Source organism: Lathamus discolor, chromosome 2 (assembly GCF_037157495.1).
Source record: "Lathamus discolor isolate bLatDis1 chromosome 2, bLatDis1.hap1, whole genome shotgun sequence".
NCBI classification, from domain to species: domain Eukaryota; kingdom Metazoa; phylum Chordata; class Aves; order Psittaciformes; family Psittacidae; genus Lathamus; species Lathamus discolor.
Window position 1 is genome coordinate 151,030,386 of NC_088885.1, and position 14,247 is coordinate 151,044,632.

The following is a 14,247-nucleotide window of genomic DNA, read 5'->3' on the forward strand; positions in this document are numbered from 1 at the left end:
TTTCTGTTAACAAATGGAAAAGAAAAAAAAAATAAAAAGCTCTATTACAGTTAATCGCAATAATCACAGCATCATAGAATCATAGAATGGTTTGGGTTGGACAGGACCTTAAGATCAAGTTCCAGCCCCCTGCCGTGGGCAGGGTTGCCTCACACTAAACAATGTTGCTCAAGGCTCTGCCCAACCTGGCCTTGAACAACTTCCCTGGATAACCCATTCCAGTGCCTCACCACCCTTACAGTAAAGAACTTCTTCTTTATATCTAACCTAAACTTCCCCTTTTTCAGTTTAAACCCATCACCTCTTGTCCTATCACCACAGTCCCCAACGAAGAGTCCCTCTCCAGCATCCCTGTAGGCCCCCTTCAGATACTGGAAGGCTCCTATAAGGTCCCCACTCAAGCCTTCTCTTCTCCAAGCTGAACAGCCTGAATTTTCTCAGCCTGTGTTTGAATGGGTGATGCTCCAGCCCCCTTTATCATTCTTGTGGCCTGCTCTGGACTTGCTCCAACAGCTCTATGTCCTTATAACCAGTGAGGTATTAACAGAATTTTGATTATAATAATTGAAACTATTCGCTGCTAGATAAGCTCACTGATCACATCCACTTGCGCAAGTACTTGGCATCCCCTTGGCAGTACTGAAAATCACTTGCCTACTAAATGCATGCTGGTGAGAGGCACTTTAGACAGCTACGAACAAATAAGCTCGTTAGTCTGATGTAGAATCCATATTCTTGGCTAACTGCTTCAAAAGAGTACCTGAGAAAATCCTTTAACACCTTTAGTTCCTGAATGCCAATAGGTTTCTTGAGTGGCATCTGTTAACATTCCTTAAATATTCTCAAAATTCCAGAATGATTATGCTCTTATCATATTCAGTAGAGAGACAAAGTCCAAAAGAAGCTGGTGTTCTACATTTTCTGATTACCCTAACTTCCAGACATTACACTTTTGCCTCTTTCTCTACCACTTGTGAGGTGGTTTTAATTTCAAGTTATTTCAGTTCTGCTTGCAAGATGACTTCCATCATCTCTGAACTATCTGCCCTATGAAAGTCATCTGGGAAAAGCCAAAGCAGGAAAAGTCAAAGAAAGATCCAGACCAGAAGGATCTAAAGGACCTCAAAGGTCTTAACAGATTTGAATTTCTATCAGAAGTACAGAGCAACCTCTGAAACTGCTCTAAGAAGAACATTTAAGGTGAAGAAGCCCAAATGTCCTAGAATTGGTATTAACTGGTATTCAAATACCTGCTTGGCAGGTACAAAAGCTCAGACAAAGCCCTGACCAAAGCCTGCAGAAGCTTCTTCTCACAGACAAGATCCCAGGAGAGCTCCCATGTGCAGAGCTCTTTTCCCACACACATGGTGCTGGTTGGTGGGTGCAGGGACAGGAAGTTGGGTCCTGAACCCATGGGTGTACAAGACCACATCTGACAACAGCTCAGATCCGACCAGGGCAGCAATGGAGCCCCTTAGGGTAGTCATTTGAAGTTGCTCCTCCTCGGAGCAGTGTTGGCTGCAGTCGGGGACTCTCCTTTAGGTCAAGGTGTTGTCCAAGGGAACTCCTCAAGGCAGAGCCCTCCCTTTTAGGTGACTGTACATTTTGGATCACTTGCCATAAAGTTTAAAAGTCAGCAGTGTAGTGATGAATCCATGTGAAATCCCAAAGCTGTAGTTAATGTTGGTGGAGCTTTAATCGAGTTTGAATGGCAAGTTTAGCCTCAATTTATTGGTTCTGTGACAACGAGACTCTCAAGTATTTAAGGTCTGGTTAAAATAACTAAGTACTTCCAACACAAGTAAGATCTTAAACTCTTACAAAGAAAACGACTCTTGCATTTTGAAGTTAGAAAATATTCATCTATGGTAGGACCTTCAGCCTAGCATACAGCTAGCTCACAGCAATAGTTTGACACAGTGGCAATGCCATCTTCAGTAGACCACATCTTTCAACATACAAACATCCCCCATCCTTCTTCCCCACCCCGTTTCTTACCAGTTCCTCACACTGGACAGCTTTCGCTCTTTTTGCCGTGTCCAGAGCAGTCTCTCCAGCTTGGTTGACTACAAAATTAACAATAAAACAAGAAAGTGGTTCTTTGAGATGATTAAAGACTCAATTCAGTAAGTTTCAGTATTTTTAGCAGAGTAACTTCTAAAAGTGATCAAAAACATCTATTTACTCTATAGCAGCTGCAGCTCTTTAAGACTCCACTCTAAGTGCTCATGCATTTCATGTATCATCAGGTTCTTTCTGATCAGCAGCATCTGCTGGGACACTTCCCAAATCCCTCCTAACCATCCTAGCAGAGAATATAAAGAAATTTAGTCATTCTCCACTCAACTCCTTTGCCAGTAAAACTCTTACATGAATAAGCAGGAAAAGCAAAGCTTTAATAGCTTATAAAAGAAAACTATTTTAAGATTTTAAAAAACAGTAAATGTTGATCCAAGCACCTTTTACTTTGATTAGTATGTAGTGGTTTGAAGCCTGAATTTGAAGACAGAAATCCTATTCTAAGATGACATTTGGACAAAAATGATTTTAAAACTCCCTAGCAATTTCCTCTTTTTAAAAGCTGTAAAATGGTTTGCCTTTTCAAATAAGGCCTGATCAGAAAGAAGTTGGTATATGAGCACTCTGAAGGTCCTCCGGCACAACACCTAATGGGATCCTTCCTAGATGCTCAATAGCAAGTCTCAAGAAAAGATCAAACCCCACATCCCAACCAGATGTGGGCAAACGTTAGGTAAAATTTAGTCTTACAGTACAGCAGTGAATGCCATGGAGCTGGAACAGAGTATGCTCCACATCAAATGTACATCATTGTAAAGAGTTTCTGTGACTGCGAGCCAAAAACAGTCAAACTGAGGTCTCACAAGGAAATATGTCTATCTGTAATATTACACACAGAATGCCAGTCATGAATTCTAGAAAATACAAAGCCTATGTAGAAAGTACAAGGCATAATAAAAAGGCCTATGAATTTGAAAGAATTAAGATCCCTAGAAGGAGGGTTCCTTATAGAAAGATCCAGGGTGGTTCAGGAGTTTTAATATGGAAAGGAATGAAAACATAGTATTTAGCTGAAGCGAGCACACAGAGAACTTAAGAGACCAGCCAATTCCAAACTTTCAATTTTTAAGTATAAACCTGATGGTTCCAGTCTGAGAGAAGATACGTAGTTCCTAAGTGAGAGCATAAAAACGAAATAAAACAATCCCCAACAAAAAATAGAACCCAAAAGGGCACAAACACTCTTCTGGCATCTACCTAGGAGAGAGTTCAATGGAAGGACCAATAGGCATGTTTAAGCTTGTGCAGACAGCTTTCTCATTTTCTTAATGAGGGATATATCTGTTAAAAAAGGTTACAACAAATTCTTTGACTTATGGTAATATTAGAACGTAATCTAAGGATGTATAAGAAGGCCAAGGAACAAGTGACTTCTGCCACCAAGCTATGAACTTAAATTTATGCAACAGCTTTTTAGAGGGCAGAGGAGGAAAATGATGGCAATGAGTGAAAAGGTAAAAAAAAAAAAATAAAAGTTTATCCTCTTCAGTTTGCACCAACTGTTCATAAAGCTGTCCTCCTATACTAAGAACTAACAAAACAAAAATGTTTCATAGACATGCTGATGAAACTTAGCTCCTGAGCCTGGATTCATGGAATACCTTCTCAACTCAAAATATGGCAGGGAAAGGAGAGCATCTATTAAACAAGAGATTATCCTAAGTGTAAGCAAACAGTTTACAGAGATTTTATTTTTAATTAGCTTTTGCTAAGCCATGATGAAAAATGGACTGATTTAGGTATGGTGAGTGTTATACCTATTGCACACATGTGGATTGCAAACAGAGGGAGAAATGCAGCTGAAATAGCTAATCCCCTCCCTAATCACCTACTGTAGTGGCTGGGGTACTCCGGGTGAAGCTCCAGTGCCAACTGACATTAATATGAAAAGAAGAATAACTGTTGAGTACAGAAAGCCCACATATGTCTGAAGTGCAATTAACGTGAGCAGCCATTCAAAGCATTATAACATACAAGTAGTAGATGAATTTTACAATATAAACAAGAAATCTAAATTCCAGGCTGTTTATGATGCATCAGAAAACTATGCATCAGGAAAGCTAGGCTTTGCCATTAGTATTTTATATGAGAAAATGTTCGCCACTATTATCTTCTAAGAATTTAAGTTCCATTTCTTAACAGAACACTTCGCTTAGGCTCGTTGGTGGTAAAGTTGCCAAATTCCTAACACAGAAGTGGCTGAAATAATAGGAAGAAATGTTAGTAAATCTTTTTTTCCTAGCTTTAAATAATGAACTTACCTACATCAATAGTTGGCTTCCCCCTCAAAAGCAATTTCAAACACTCAGGCTTATTATACATACTGCAGTAGTGTAGAACTGTATTGCCCAGCGCTGTTTGCTTATCCAGGTTTCCACTAAACACAAAAGAAGAAATAATCAAGAGACATCTAGTGTGCAGTGCTGCTCGTTTCAGAGCAAGCATCCCTAGCAGCAATAAATGCATTAATAATTTATGGGACAAATATGGAGTAGAAAGAGAAAGAAATATTTTTCAAGTTAAACATTACTTTCAAGAACTAGTAAGAATAGTTCCAAGCACACTGGAAATTCCTGAGCTGTGGTTGACAAGGATTGAGCATCTACAGGTGTTCATTGAGAAACCAAACAACAAACCTCACACTCAGAGATTCAAACCTAATCCTTTGTAAGGTCATGGCAGTTGGTTTTCGCTCTCCACCTTACTGGCATTTCTTTTTCAAACATGCTAAATTAGCCCAATTAAAAATATGTGAAAAATCATTCTGATACCGTTAGAACACGCTAGTAAGTCCCACACTTCAAGTTCAAGGAAATACAAAGAGGGTGGCTGTGAGGATGCATAAGAGTGTCATAAGAAGGAACGGAAGGATACAAACTGGGAAAGACAGGCTGTGCAAAGGGGGTCACAGGGCTTTTTAAAACTGTGCGCTCTTTCCGTTTTCAATTTCTGAAACAAGGTTTCTTGAAAAAAGTCATGACATACTGAGAGCAATTTAATACATTTATAAAAATGAAAAGCTCAGAAAATGACAGCTTTACTTCCACTCAGTATTACCCACACTGAACAGTAAGTGCAGAGCCCATATGGATGTAAAGATGCTCTTAAATTTGAGATTGAGACAAAACTACAGACAGCTGACAAAAACACATAGAGGATGATAGTTATAGAATCATAGAATCACAGAATGGTTTGGGTTGGAAAGGACCTTAAGATAATCCAGTTCCAACCCCGCTGCCATGGGCAGGGACACCTCACACCAGACCATGTCACCCAAGGCTCTGTCCAACCGAGCCCTGAACATTGCCAGAGATGGAGCATTTACCACTTCCTTGGGCAACCCATTCCAGTGCCTCACCATCCCCACAGTAAGGAACTTCTTCCTTATATCTAACCTGAACTTCCCCTGTCTAAGTTTAAACCTACCATCCCTTGTCCTATTGCTACAGTCCCTGATGCTATGAAGCTTCATAGTTTCTTCACACAAAACAAAGTAATTTTACATAATAATCCAAAATAACAAATCCTTTAATATTGCTCAGAATAATAATTTGGGCTTCTGAAACAGTTCTAAATTATGACCTCAGCTTCTAAATATTAGTAGATTATTTTTTACTGTATTTTATTTTTTACTTTAAGAACACTCCTACAATAGTTGGCACTACATTTAACATGAGGGAGTAGCAGTAGAATAAGTTAAAGTGAAGGTTACTCAGCTAGTCCACAGAGCCCAAGAGATGGTGCCTGGAACATGGATTTCAAGTCTGTGCTGTTATCAGAAGACCAAACCTTCTAACACTCCCTATAGACAACGCTACACAAGCTATCAGAGTGGGGAAGGAAAACAACCAACTATTCACTGACTGCACTTCAATATCAGGAAGGACTCCCCGTGCTGAGGGAGTTGTGGTGAGTCTTCTGTGCTTCCACAGTCTTCCTCTCCTCATTTTCCAAAACTCACCACCTGACACAGCAAGTGACTGCCGCTTCCTTTGCTTCATGGCATACTGGAGAGGTGGAATTAATTCCAGCTAATGTTTAACTATGCTGTGAACCATGTGAAAAATAATGTTGTACCATTTGATTTTTTTAAGTGTTTTCATTAAGGTTTTTCACTTCTGTGAACATATCTCTTGACAACAAAGAATAGCTCAGCCAATAACCTAGATGTTGAAAATTAGTAGTTAAGACGATCAGGCTGTCAATAACTTTAATACACTTTATTAACTACTACAACACCTTTTTTGAAGTCAATCTAGCTTCTACCCATAAATTTATGAGACATATCCTTTTTTTCTACTCTTACAATTTCTTTGTGTGTGTCCTGTATTTGAAATGTTTACTGTGTTACATCTCCTTTACCTGAACTACTCATCTGCATTGTTTCATAGTAATGTGTTATAAATCACTGATCTCTTTTGCTTTACATAATTTTTCCTTTCATCCTATTTTTATAACTGCTTTCCACGTTTTAACCTACACTTCTGTCCACACTTAGGAGCATAAGGGTCAACTCAAAGGTATTAAAATTATGCTCTTCTGAAGCATATCTAAGGAGCATGTAAGTGATAAGCAAACACTGTCCAAAGCACTGCAATGGGTAGCTTTGAACATTTACATTTTTCATACATAATGAAAATCAATCCATACCAGTTTTGTACAAGGAAGTCAACCAGATGGAGAGAGGTTTGGTCAGCAGTCCGGACTGCTAAATGAAGTGCTGTTTCACCTGGCTCCTAAACACACACAAATAGAAGTTAGATTTTTGTGTCTTATTTCTGCAAAGTTTGTAATATCAGACCTACAAGATATATGTCAATTAGTCTTTTACAAGTCTTTCAAAGGATAAATGTTATTAGGAAATTATGATGAAAATACTTATTGCCTTTCTGGATCCTTAAAAGACACCATATGCTTCAAAGGAAACAGCATCACACTTTGACATCACAGGTTCCTCAAAAACAGTCTTTTCTGGATAGAACAATCCTGAAGAACCTTTAACCATTTTAGCTACTAGTAACTACAAGGGATCCTGTCAAGCAATAATGAGCGAGTTCACTTACTTGTTGCTTTATGACACCTTGGTGAGCACCAAGCATACACAACAACACTATTTCCTACAAAACCTGGGAAAATCCCCACCAAAATCACAGTCCTACCTACATTAAATCCCTTACAGAGCCACAGAATGGTTGAAGTTGGAAGAGACCTGTGTAGGACATCTGGTCCCACCACCCTCCCCAAGCAGGGTAACCTAAAGCCAGTTCTCCAGGACCACGTCCACATGACTCTGAAGTATCTTTCCAAGGTTGGGGGACTTCGCAATCTCCCTGGGCAACCCATGTCAGTGCTTAGTTACTTTCACAGTAAGAAAAAGCTTTCCCCTTGTTCAGAGGGAACCTCCTGTGTTTCAAACTGTACCCACTGCCTATGGTCCTGTCACTGGGAACCACCGAAATGAGCCTGGCTTCGTCTTCTTTACATCTTCCCTATATATATAAGATCTCCCTGAACCTTCTTTTCTGAAGTCTGAGAAGTCCCAGATCTCTCAGCCTTTCCTCATATATCATGTTCTCTAAACATCCTTGTGGCCCTTTGTTGCATTCTTGCCGGTACATCAAAGTCTCTCTTGTACTGGGGAGCCCAGAACTGGACTCGGTACTCCAGCTATGGCCTCACCAGCACTGAGTAGAGGGGAAGGATCACTGCCATCAACCTGCTGGCAGTACTTTGCCTACAGCAGCCTATAATACCATTGGCTTTCCTTGCTGCAGGGGCACACTGTTGTCTTATATCAGGTCCACCAGGACCCCCAGGCCTTTTTCTGCCAAGCTGCTTTCCAGCTGGGTAGTGCCTAGCATATATTAGTGCACGGGGCTGTTCCTCCCCAGATATAGGGCTTCTCTTCATGAATTTAAACAGAATAACACTTCATTTTCTATACATATAACACAAGCATTTATGCATTTAAATGACAATATAAGTTCTGTTTAATTCAGTTTCAAAGTTGATGAGGAATTAATATAAAACCAGATCTCATTAACTCCTACTGATCAAAAGGGGCATTAAAAACATATTACAGTACACATACTTAAATCACAACTTTAACTAAAAAGACTTATTAAACATCAGAGAATTTACAGGGCATAAATGTCTTAACTGCAGCCCATATTTCAGTTGGTGCTCACACCTGTCTAGGTATCATTGGCTGTACCAGCTGAGAAACACTAAGGAGCTAATTCTGTGGTAACTGCTAAGGATGATAAATATAGAAAGTTCACCTTGGAGATAGAGAATTTGTAATGTGTTTCCATGATAAGCACTCTGTGATATTTCAAGTGCTGAGACTATACTGAACTCCCTTCACTTGATACAGACAGACACTCTGCCCTTTGCCAAGGTAGCTATTTCTTGCTGAAAACATTCTCTGAGATCGCTCCAAGTTGTGTCCAAAAGTAATGGGAGAAAACATTGCTGACCAACTGGTTACACAGCAGCAACTGTCTATAGAAATGTTACACATCGTGCTTTCTTTCTACACGGATGCTCCAGGTCAACCTGGACTGATTTTTCCAAAAAGCTGTCACTGACTTTAGAGGGAAGAGGAAGGATCAACTATTCAGAAGTTTATTAAAAATAATAAACGAATCTGTCTTCCTGGTTGAAAGGAATTATACTTCTGTAAATGCTTTCACAGCTTCTGATGAAACATCGTATTTTCTTTCCTCACAGAGAAACAGAGACTTGCATACAGTCATTAATGTGTTCCTTCAGCATCTACTTCAAAAGCAGATATGATATTGATTGTGGTATCAGGTGAGACAGGGTTAACAAGACAAGCCCGCTCTTTCTCTAGGCTTTATCCTAAAGAAACACACTGCAGAACAGGTGCTGTTCAACATAATAGTTGCATCTAGAACAGTATGATACTACTATCACCTTTCACAGTCCTTCAGAGGATTTGATGACAAGTGATACTTCTTCCCTTCCCACAAGGGTACCACATTAAGGAAAGGAAGAAAACCCTACCATTTTAATTTGTTATTATTTCTCTTGGTTTAGCATCTAAGAGAGCAGCTACAGTCCCAGACATTTTACAAATACGCATTACTTAAAATACTCTGCTTTGTTTACCTGATAAGCTTACCTGTCCAGGCTCTAACAGTGGCTCCATTAGCTCTACCCCCTCTGCATAGACTTGAATTAGTGCAAGTAAATCCCTGGATTTGACAGCCTCAAGTAATTCACTCAGTTTAGCTGCTGCAGATGCACAAGTCTTCCTGGAGAACTTATGATCTACATATTTAGCAGTGATAAATTCTTTACGTGCAGTCCTGTGGGTGTGAAAATAAAGCTTGGTTTAGAAATACTTAGAAAAATGGGTCAATGATTTAAATTTAAAGTCACCTTGCCTAATTCAGGAGCTGAGAAGGGAAGAAGAAAACTATTGATAAAGACTTTATAATGTATGTCTATCTTGCAAACAAGCCCAAAACAAGGTACATATTCAATTTTATCCTGCCTTCTTGTTACATACAAAAAATTACTCTGACTCTGAGGACTAAGAGCAAAGAAAAACAAAGCCTGAAATGTGATTTCTCATGGAAACCCATCTATTTGTTAAAAAAAAGGATAAGCATGAAAAAGATCCTAAAACCAGGATAAAAGAAAAATACTTAATGAGCTAGAAAACAGCATAACAGGTTTAAAAGCCTTCTGTGGCAAAACAACATCTGTGATGCTCTCTGTGCAGCTCCAACACCAGGGAAAGGAAGAAAAAGCTCATCTCCATCTCACGACAGTACCTGAAGCTGGTGTCATTTAGTCCAACTGTGTCTATCACCTGAGGAGATGCTACAAAACTCAAAAACTGTCAAGATTCAAAATAATGAATCTTGAAACCCAAACCTGAAGTTTTCTACACCAAGAAGCTGTAGCTTAAATGTGACTGCATGACAAAAGACTGTACTTCTAAGAAACCCCACAAGTGGAGTAAAAAAAAATTCCTTTTCTTCAGCTGTCCCAGCCCTCCTCTGGCTTGGTTACTCTTTAAGACATTTTACATCACATATGTATTCCACAGTAAACTTAATATTAAAGAATTTAAAGATTCTAAACTTACATATCACTTGATGGAGTGGGTTTAGGTGAAGGACTAGGTAAATTCCCTTCCATAATATCATTAAAACTAGTATTTCCTACATTCTTGGCCAGCTGCAATAAGAAAAACAAAATAAAATATACAACAACCTGGACTATTAATGTGCATTTTCCACACTATTGCTAAAAGACGGAACACAACAAATTGCAGAATAAAAGCATAGTAATTACATTTATAAAAGAATTAAAATTTTTAAGTGTGAATCTGATCATCCCAGGCATTGCTGCTGTATTTGAAGACAATCTACCTCCAGCATAAGAACAGAATGATTAACTAGCAGCACAAACACTAAACAGTTCTAGTACACTAACCAGGAAGTTACTTATGGAAAGGAGCTCGGACCTACTGCAAAGTCACACTTAGTAAAATTTCATTTAAATCACTGCTAACTTTGAAAACAACTCAAGATTTCAAAAATGCTTCCACTGCTAATGTTAAACCATACACAAATCCAGAACTGCCTTTTATCTTCTCTCAATTTTCCCATACAAAGTTTCTGTGACAAGTGTCTTCTCACACACTAAACACAGCTGAGGAGATAAACCTGCTGTAACTGTGTTTTCTCTTTCTTTGTTTCTTGTTTTGTTTTTGTGTTTGATTGGTTTAGTTTTAGTAGCCACATCGAATTCCTTGAGTAACTTTAATGTTACAGGGTTTCTTCCATAAAATTAAAAGATTCACCTAACAATTTTCTGTCAAAATTAGCAATGGTCATTCTCACTTGTCAAGTTAAATTAGCTTTCATTTTCTTTAATTACATGAGATTTTGGGCTGCTCTCATTTAAGGTCAAGATCAGCTAATGAGAGGCAAAATCCTGATGGCACTAATGTCAATATTCATTCTGCAAAACCTCCAGAAATTAACATCAGAAGTGACAGATGGTTAAAAGCATCAATAACACATAATAGTAAAAAAACCTCCTGTAAGATAGATACAAAAATGCGAAGACAATATTCTGGAAAACACATACCTTGAAAAAATTTAACAGTAAATTATACACCTGAACGATACCTGTATCCAGAACATCTGACTAGAAAAGAATAAAATAATTCGAATTAAAGGAACTTACCAAGAGTTCAGACGTTCCTAATTTGTCTAATTCCAAAGACTGGATTCGAGAAATATGGACACCCATTTCTCTGTGTATTCCAGAACACTCAATGCAGGTTAAAATGCCCAAATTAGTTGACAGCCATGTTGGATCTGTAGAATTGCAAAACAAAGTATTTAATCAAAGTCCAAGAAAAGTTTTTCAATGGTGGTAAGAAATCCCAATGCATTCTGAAATGATTCCTCATTTAATGCTTTAACAAATGGAAATAAACTAAGACTATTCCATACTTTTCTCCAAACCACAGTGCAAATTTAACCACAAATTGATACCAATGGAATTAAGTTTTTCAGATTTAGAGACAGTCCCAAAGGCATTGAATTCAGATGTACAAATCCATACTGAATGACTGTATTTGAATACATTTAGGATTTGTTTCTTGTAGAAAGTAAGGCCTTTGCTTCCTGTTCTTAAAAGGAACAGATCTCCTAAACTCCACTGTTGGCAACAAAGTTTTAATCTTTATGTCTTAAATTTTAAATAGCCTTTCTTCATAAAAGACTGACTATAGCATTTTTCAATACATAAAACAGTAACACGTTGTAGAACATTTAAGTAATGCTGGCTAGTCCAGGACAAAAAAAATATTGCTGTCATGATAGGAGATCTGCATGTAATGTGAGAATAGATCTTACACTATGAATGCTACATAAGAAGCAAGACCAGTTTTTAAGGAAAAGAAAAAGCTCCAAACATATTTCCAGACACATACATGTTTTCAAATTAATCTCTTCCTTGATCTTAAATAGTAACAGACAAAGCATTAAGTCAGGAGTTTTAAAGCAGCAAGCTGGGGTGCAGGAGTGAAGCTTAAAACTTCACTATAAATTAAAAGAAGAGTGAGAAATGCAATCTGAATTTCTGTAGCTTTACATCATTGACTAACTGAATGAACCAATTCCAGGATATGACAAAATTATATTCCACTTTGCATATTTTATCTAGGTATTTCTTATTTGGATCAGTTCTGCATCAGTTAGCATCTTTAAGATACTCACTATCTACTCAGTTCCAAATGAACATCACCTTCATGAACTATCTCTTCAGATGTGAAAGCTGTAGCAGCTGCCAACTACCATATCAGTTCAGTAGTACTTTGATGATTTGACTCATGTCTAGGTTTAAGTGACATGTAACTAACCTGTAACTCTGCACTTCTGAAGATATTATCTGAGAGGATTTCGACTCTGGGTCTCATCCTTTGCACAAGATTGGGTATTTTTGCTACTGCAGTTCCAATAGTCTCATGCCAAGATAAAACCTCAAAGTAAGATCCTGGCCAGGTCAATTTTTCCACAATCATTGTCTAAGCATTACTCACTTCTACTTAGTAGCATGCACAGGATCAGTGATGCCAAGCAACTTCCATTCAAGTGCAACAAGCATCTAGAGACAGTGCAACAAGAACAGTTCAAACTCCAGAGGGGCTTGAACTGCTGGAAGTAAGCACAGACAACACACAAAAATATTTTAGTGAATTAAATGGAACTAATGTATGAAAGTCATATTTGTTCTTTTAAAAACAGGTTGAAGACTGATCAACACATCACTTAGAAGATTAGTTTGCACTCTACAAACATATCTCTAAAGAAATCACTTTGCTTCCAACAAGAATTTGATGACATTAACAAATTGAGATACCTGGTGAGCCACAATCACAACAGACTTCATTTCCGGGTAATCTCTGTATGTCATCAATAATGGCTTTTGTCAGATCCTCTAAACTGTTCTCCCCTGTGCTCTGCTCTCCACGGAATGCCATATTTAATGCTTCTTCTTTGCTGTTAGTCAATACTGATATCCATCTAGCACAAGATAAAGACCTTAATGAAGATCTGCATTCGCAAATACAAGTTAACCTATAAACCATAGAAAGCTTGGCAGGAACAAAATATTAGTGGGAATATAGCGAGGGATTGCACTGTGGGAGAGACTGAGGGGAAGGAAAGTGAGAGGTGGAAAGATTTGAGAAAAAGTAACAAAGCATGAGAAAAGGCAAAGAAAAAAAGTCTTAATTCTAAAATCCCTTTGGTGAACAATTCAAAGCCAAAGCAGCACAGTTCTCAAGTTCCTCAAAAAAGCAGACGCTGTGGAAGAGAAAGGGTGCCATTAAGCTCCTGTAAATTTAACTGCTTTAAAAGTAGGTGTCTAAGATCTTCCTGAAATCTATCCCATTACTGAAGGAGAAAATTGCAACCACTACTTTCTCCAGTGTGCATCTCTCTTCAAAGAGAAGCACATTTTTAATGTGCTAATGGCTAGTTGCCTTTCAAAATGCGGGTCTTGGTGCACTGAGAGTCAGATGGTAATGACCAAATTAATGAAAACTGCCATGGCAACAAATGGCTAAAGAAGGGAGCATGGCAGAGGAGTAACGATGCTGAGAGCTAACAGAAAATATTAAGAGCAGCTGTTGACTGCAGCATATCAAGACTCTTCAATAATATTTCAGACAATGGCTCCCACCGCTCCCAACTGCTCTGCAAGGTTTTGTTTACACAATAATATTTTAAATGAAAACCAACCCAAAAAATCCCTCCCAGGGGCTGCTGCCCTCCAGGTGGAAGTAAAGAGGGGAAAGCAGTGACACTAAGGACAAGCAGGTTGCAGATGCTCTTTTTCTAAGCAAGGCAGCACTGCAAGTTAAAAATACAAACCCTCCCAGGTACAGTGATTTTAGATCTACTGCAAGCACACATTTTTTACATAGGACTATTTTAAACTGGCAGTGTCCTCACATTTCCTGTTTACAATATCCCAATTATCTCCAATCACCAATCTGCTGAAAGGGGTTGAAATGGCTGCGGTCATCTAAGCAAACTTCAGATTGAGATTCATCATTTCTCATTGAAATAATAATGAAAAAATAAACTTTAGAAGTATTTTAGAAAGGAA

At 38.4% G+C, this 14,247-nt stretch overlaps 1 protein-coding gene across 3 annotated transcripts in view; it reads right to left on the bottom strand.

Annotated features, from left to right (window-relative positions):
* The window catches only part of ASAP1 (ArfGAP with SH3 domain, ankyrin repeat and PH domain 1), a 150,582-nt gene that overhangs the window by 28,302 nt on the left and 108,033 nt on the right, over positions 1-14,247 (bottom strand). For all 3 annotated transcript variants that reach the window (XM_065668961.1, XM_065668959.1, XM_065668960.1), the window contains 7 exons: positions 12,994-13,157; positions 11,311-11,444; positions 10,202-10,293; positions 9,227-9,413; positions 6,730-6,815; positions 4,341-4,456; positions 1,999-2,066 (listed from right to left, as the gene is read on the bottom strand). In XM_065668961.1, coding sequence (XP_065525033.1) covers positions 1,999-2,066; positions 4,341-4,456; positions 6,730-6,815; positions 9,227-9,413; positions 10,202-10,293; positions 11,311-11,444; positions 12,994-13,157 — 847 coding nt within the window. The remainder of the gene's footprint in view (positions 1-1,998; positions 2,067-4,340; positions 4,457-6,729; positions 6,816-9,226; positions 9,414-10,201; positions 10,294-11,310; positions 11,445-12,993; positions 13,158-14,247) is intronic.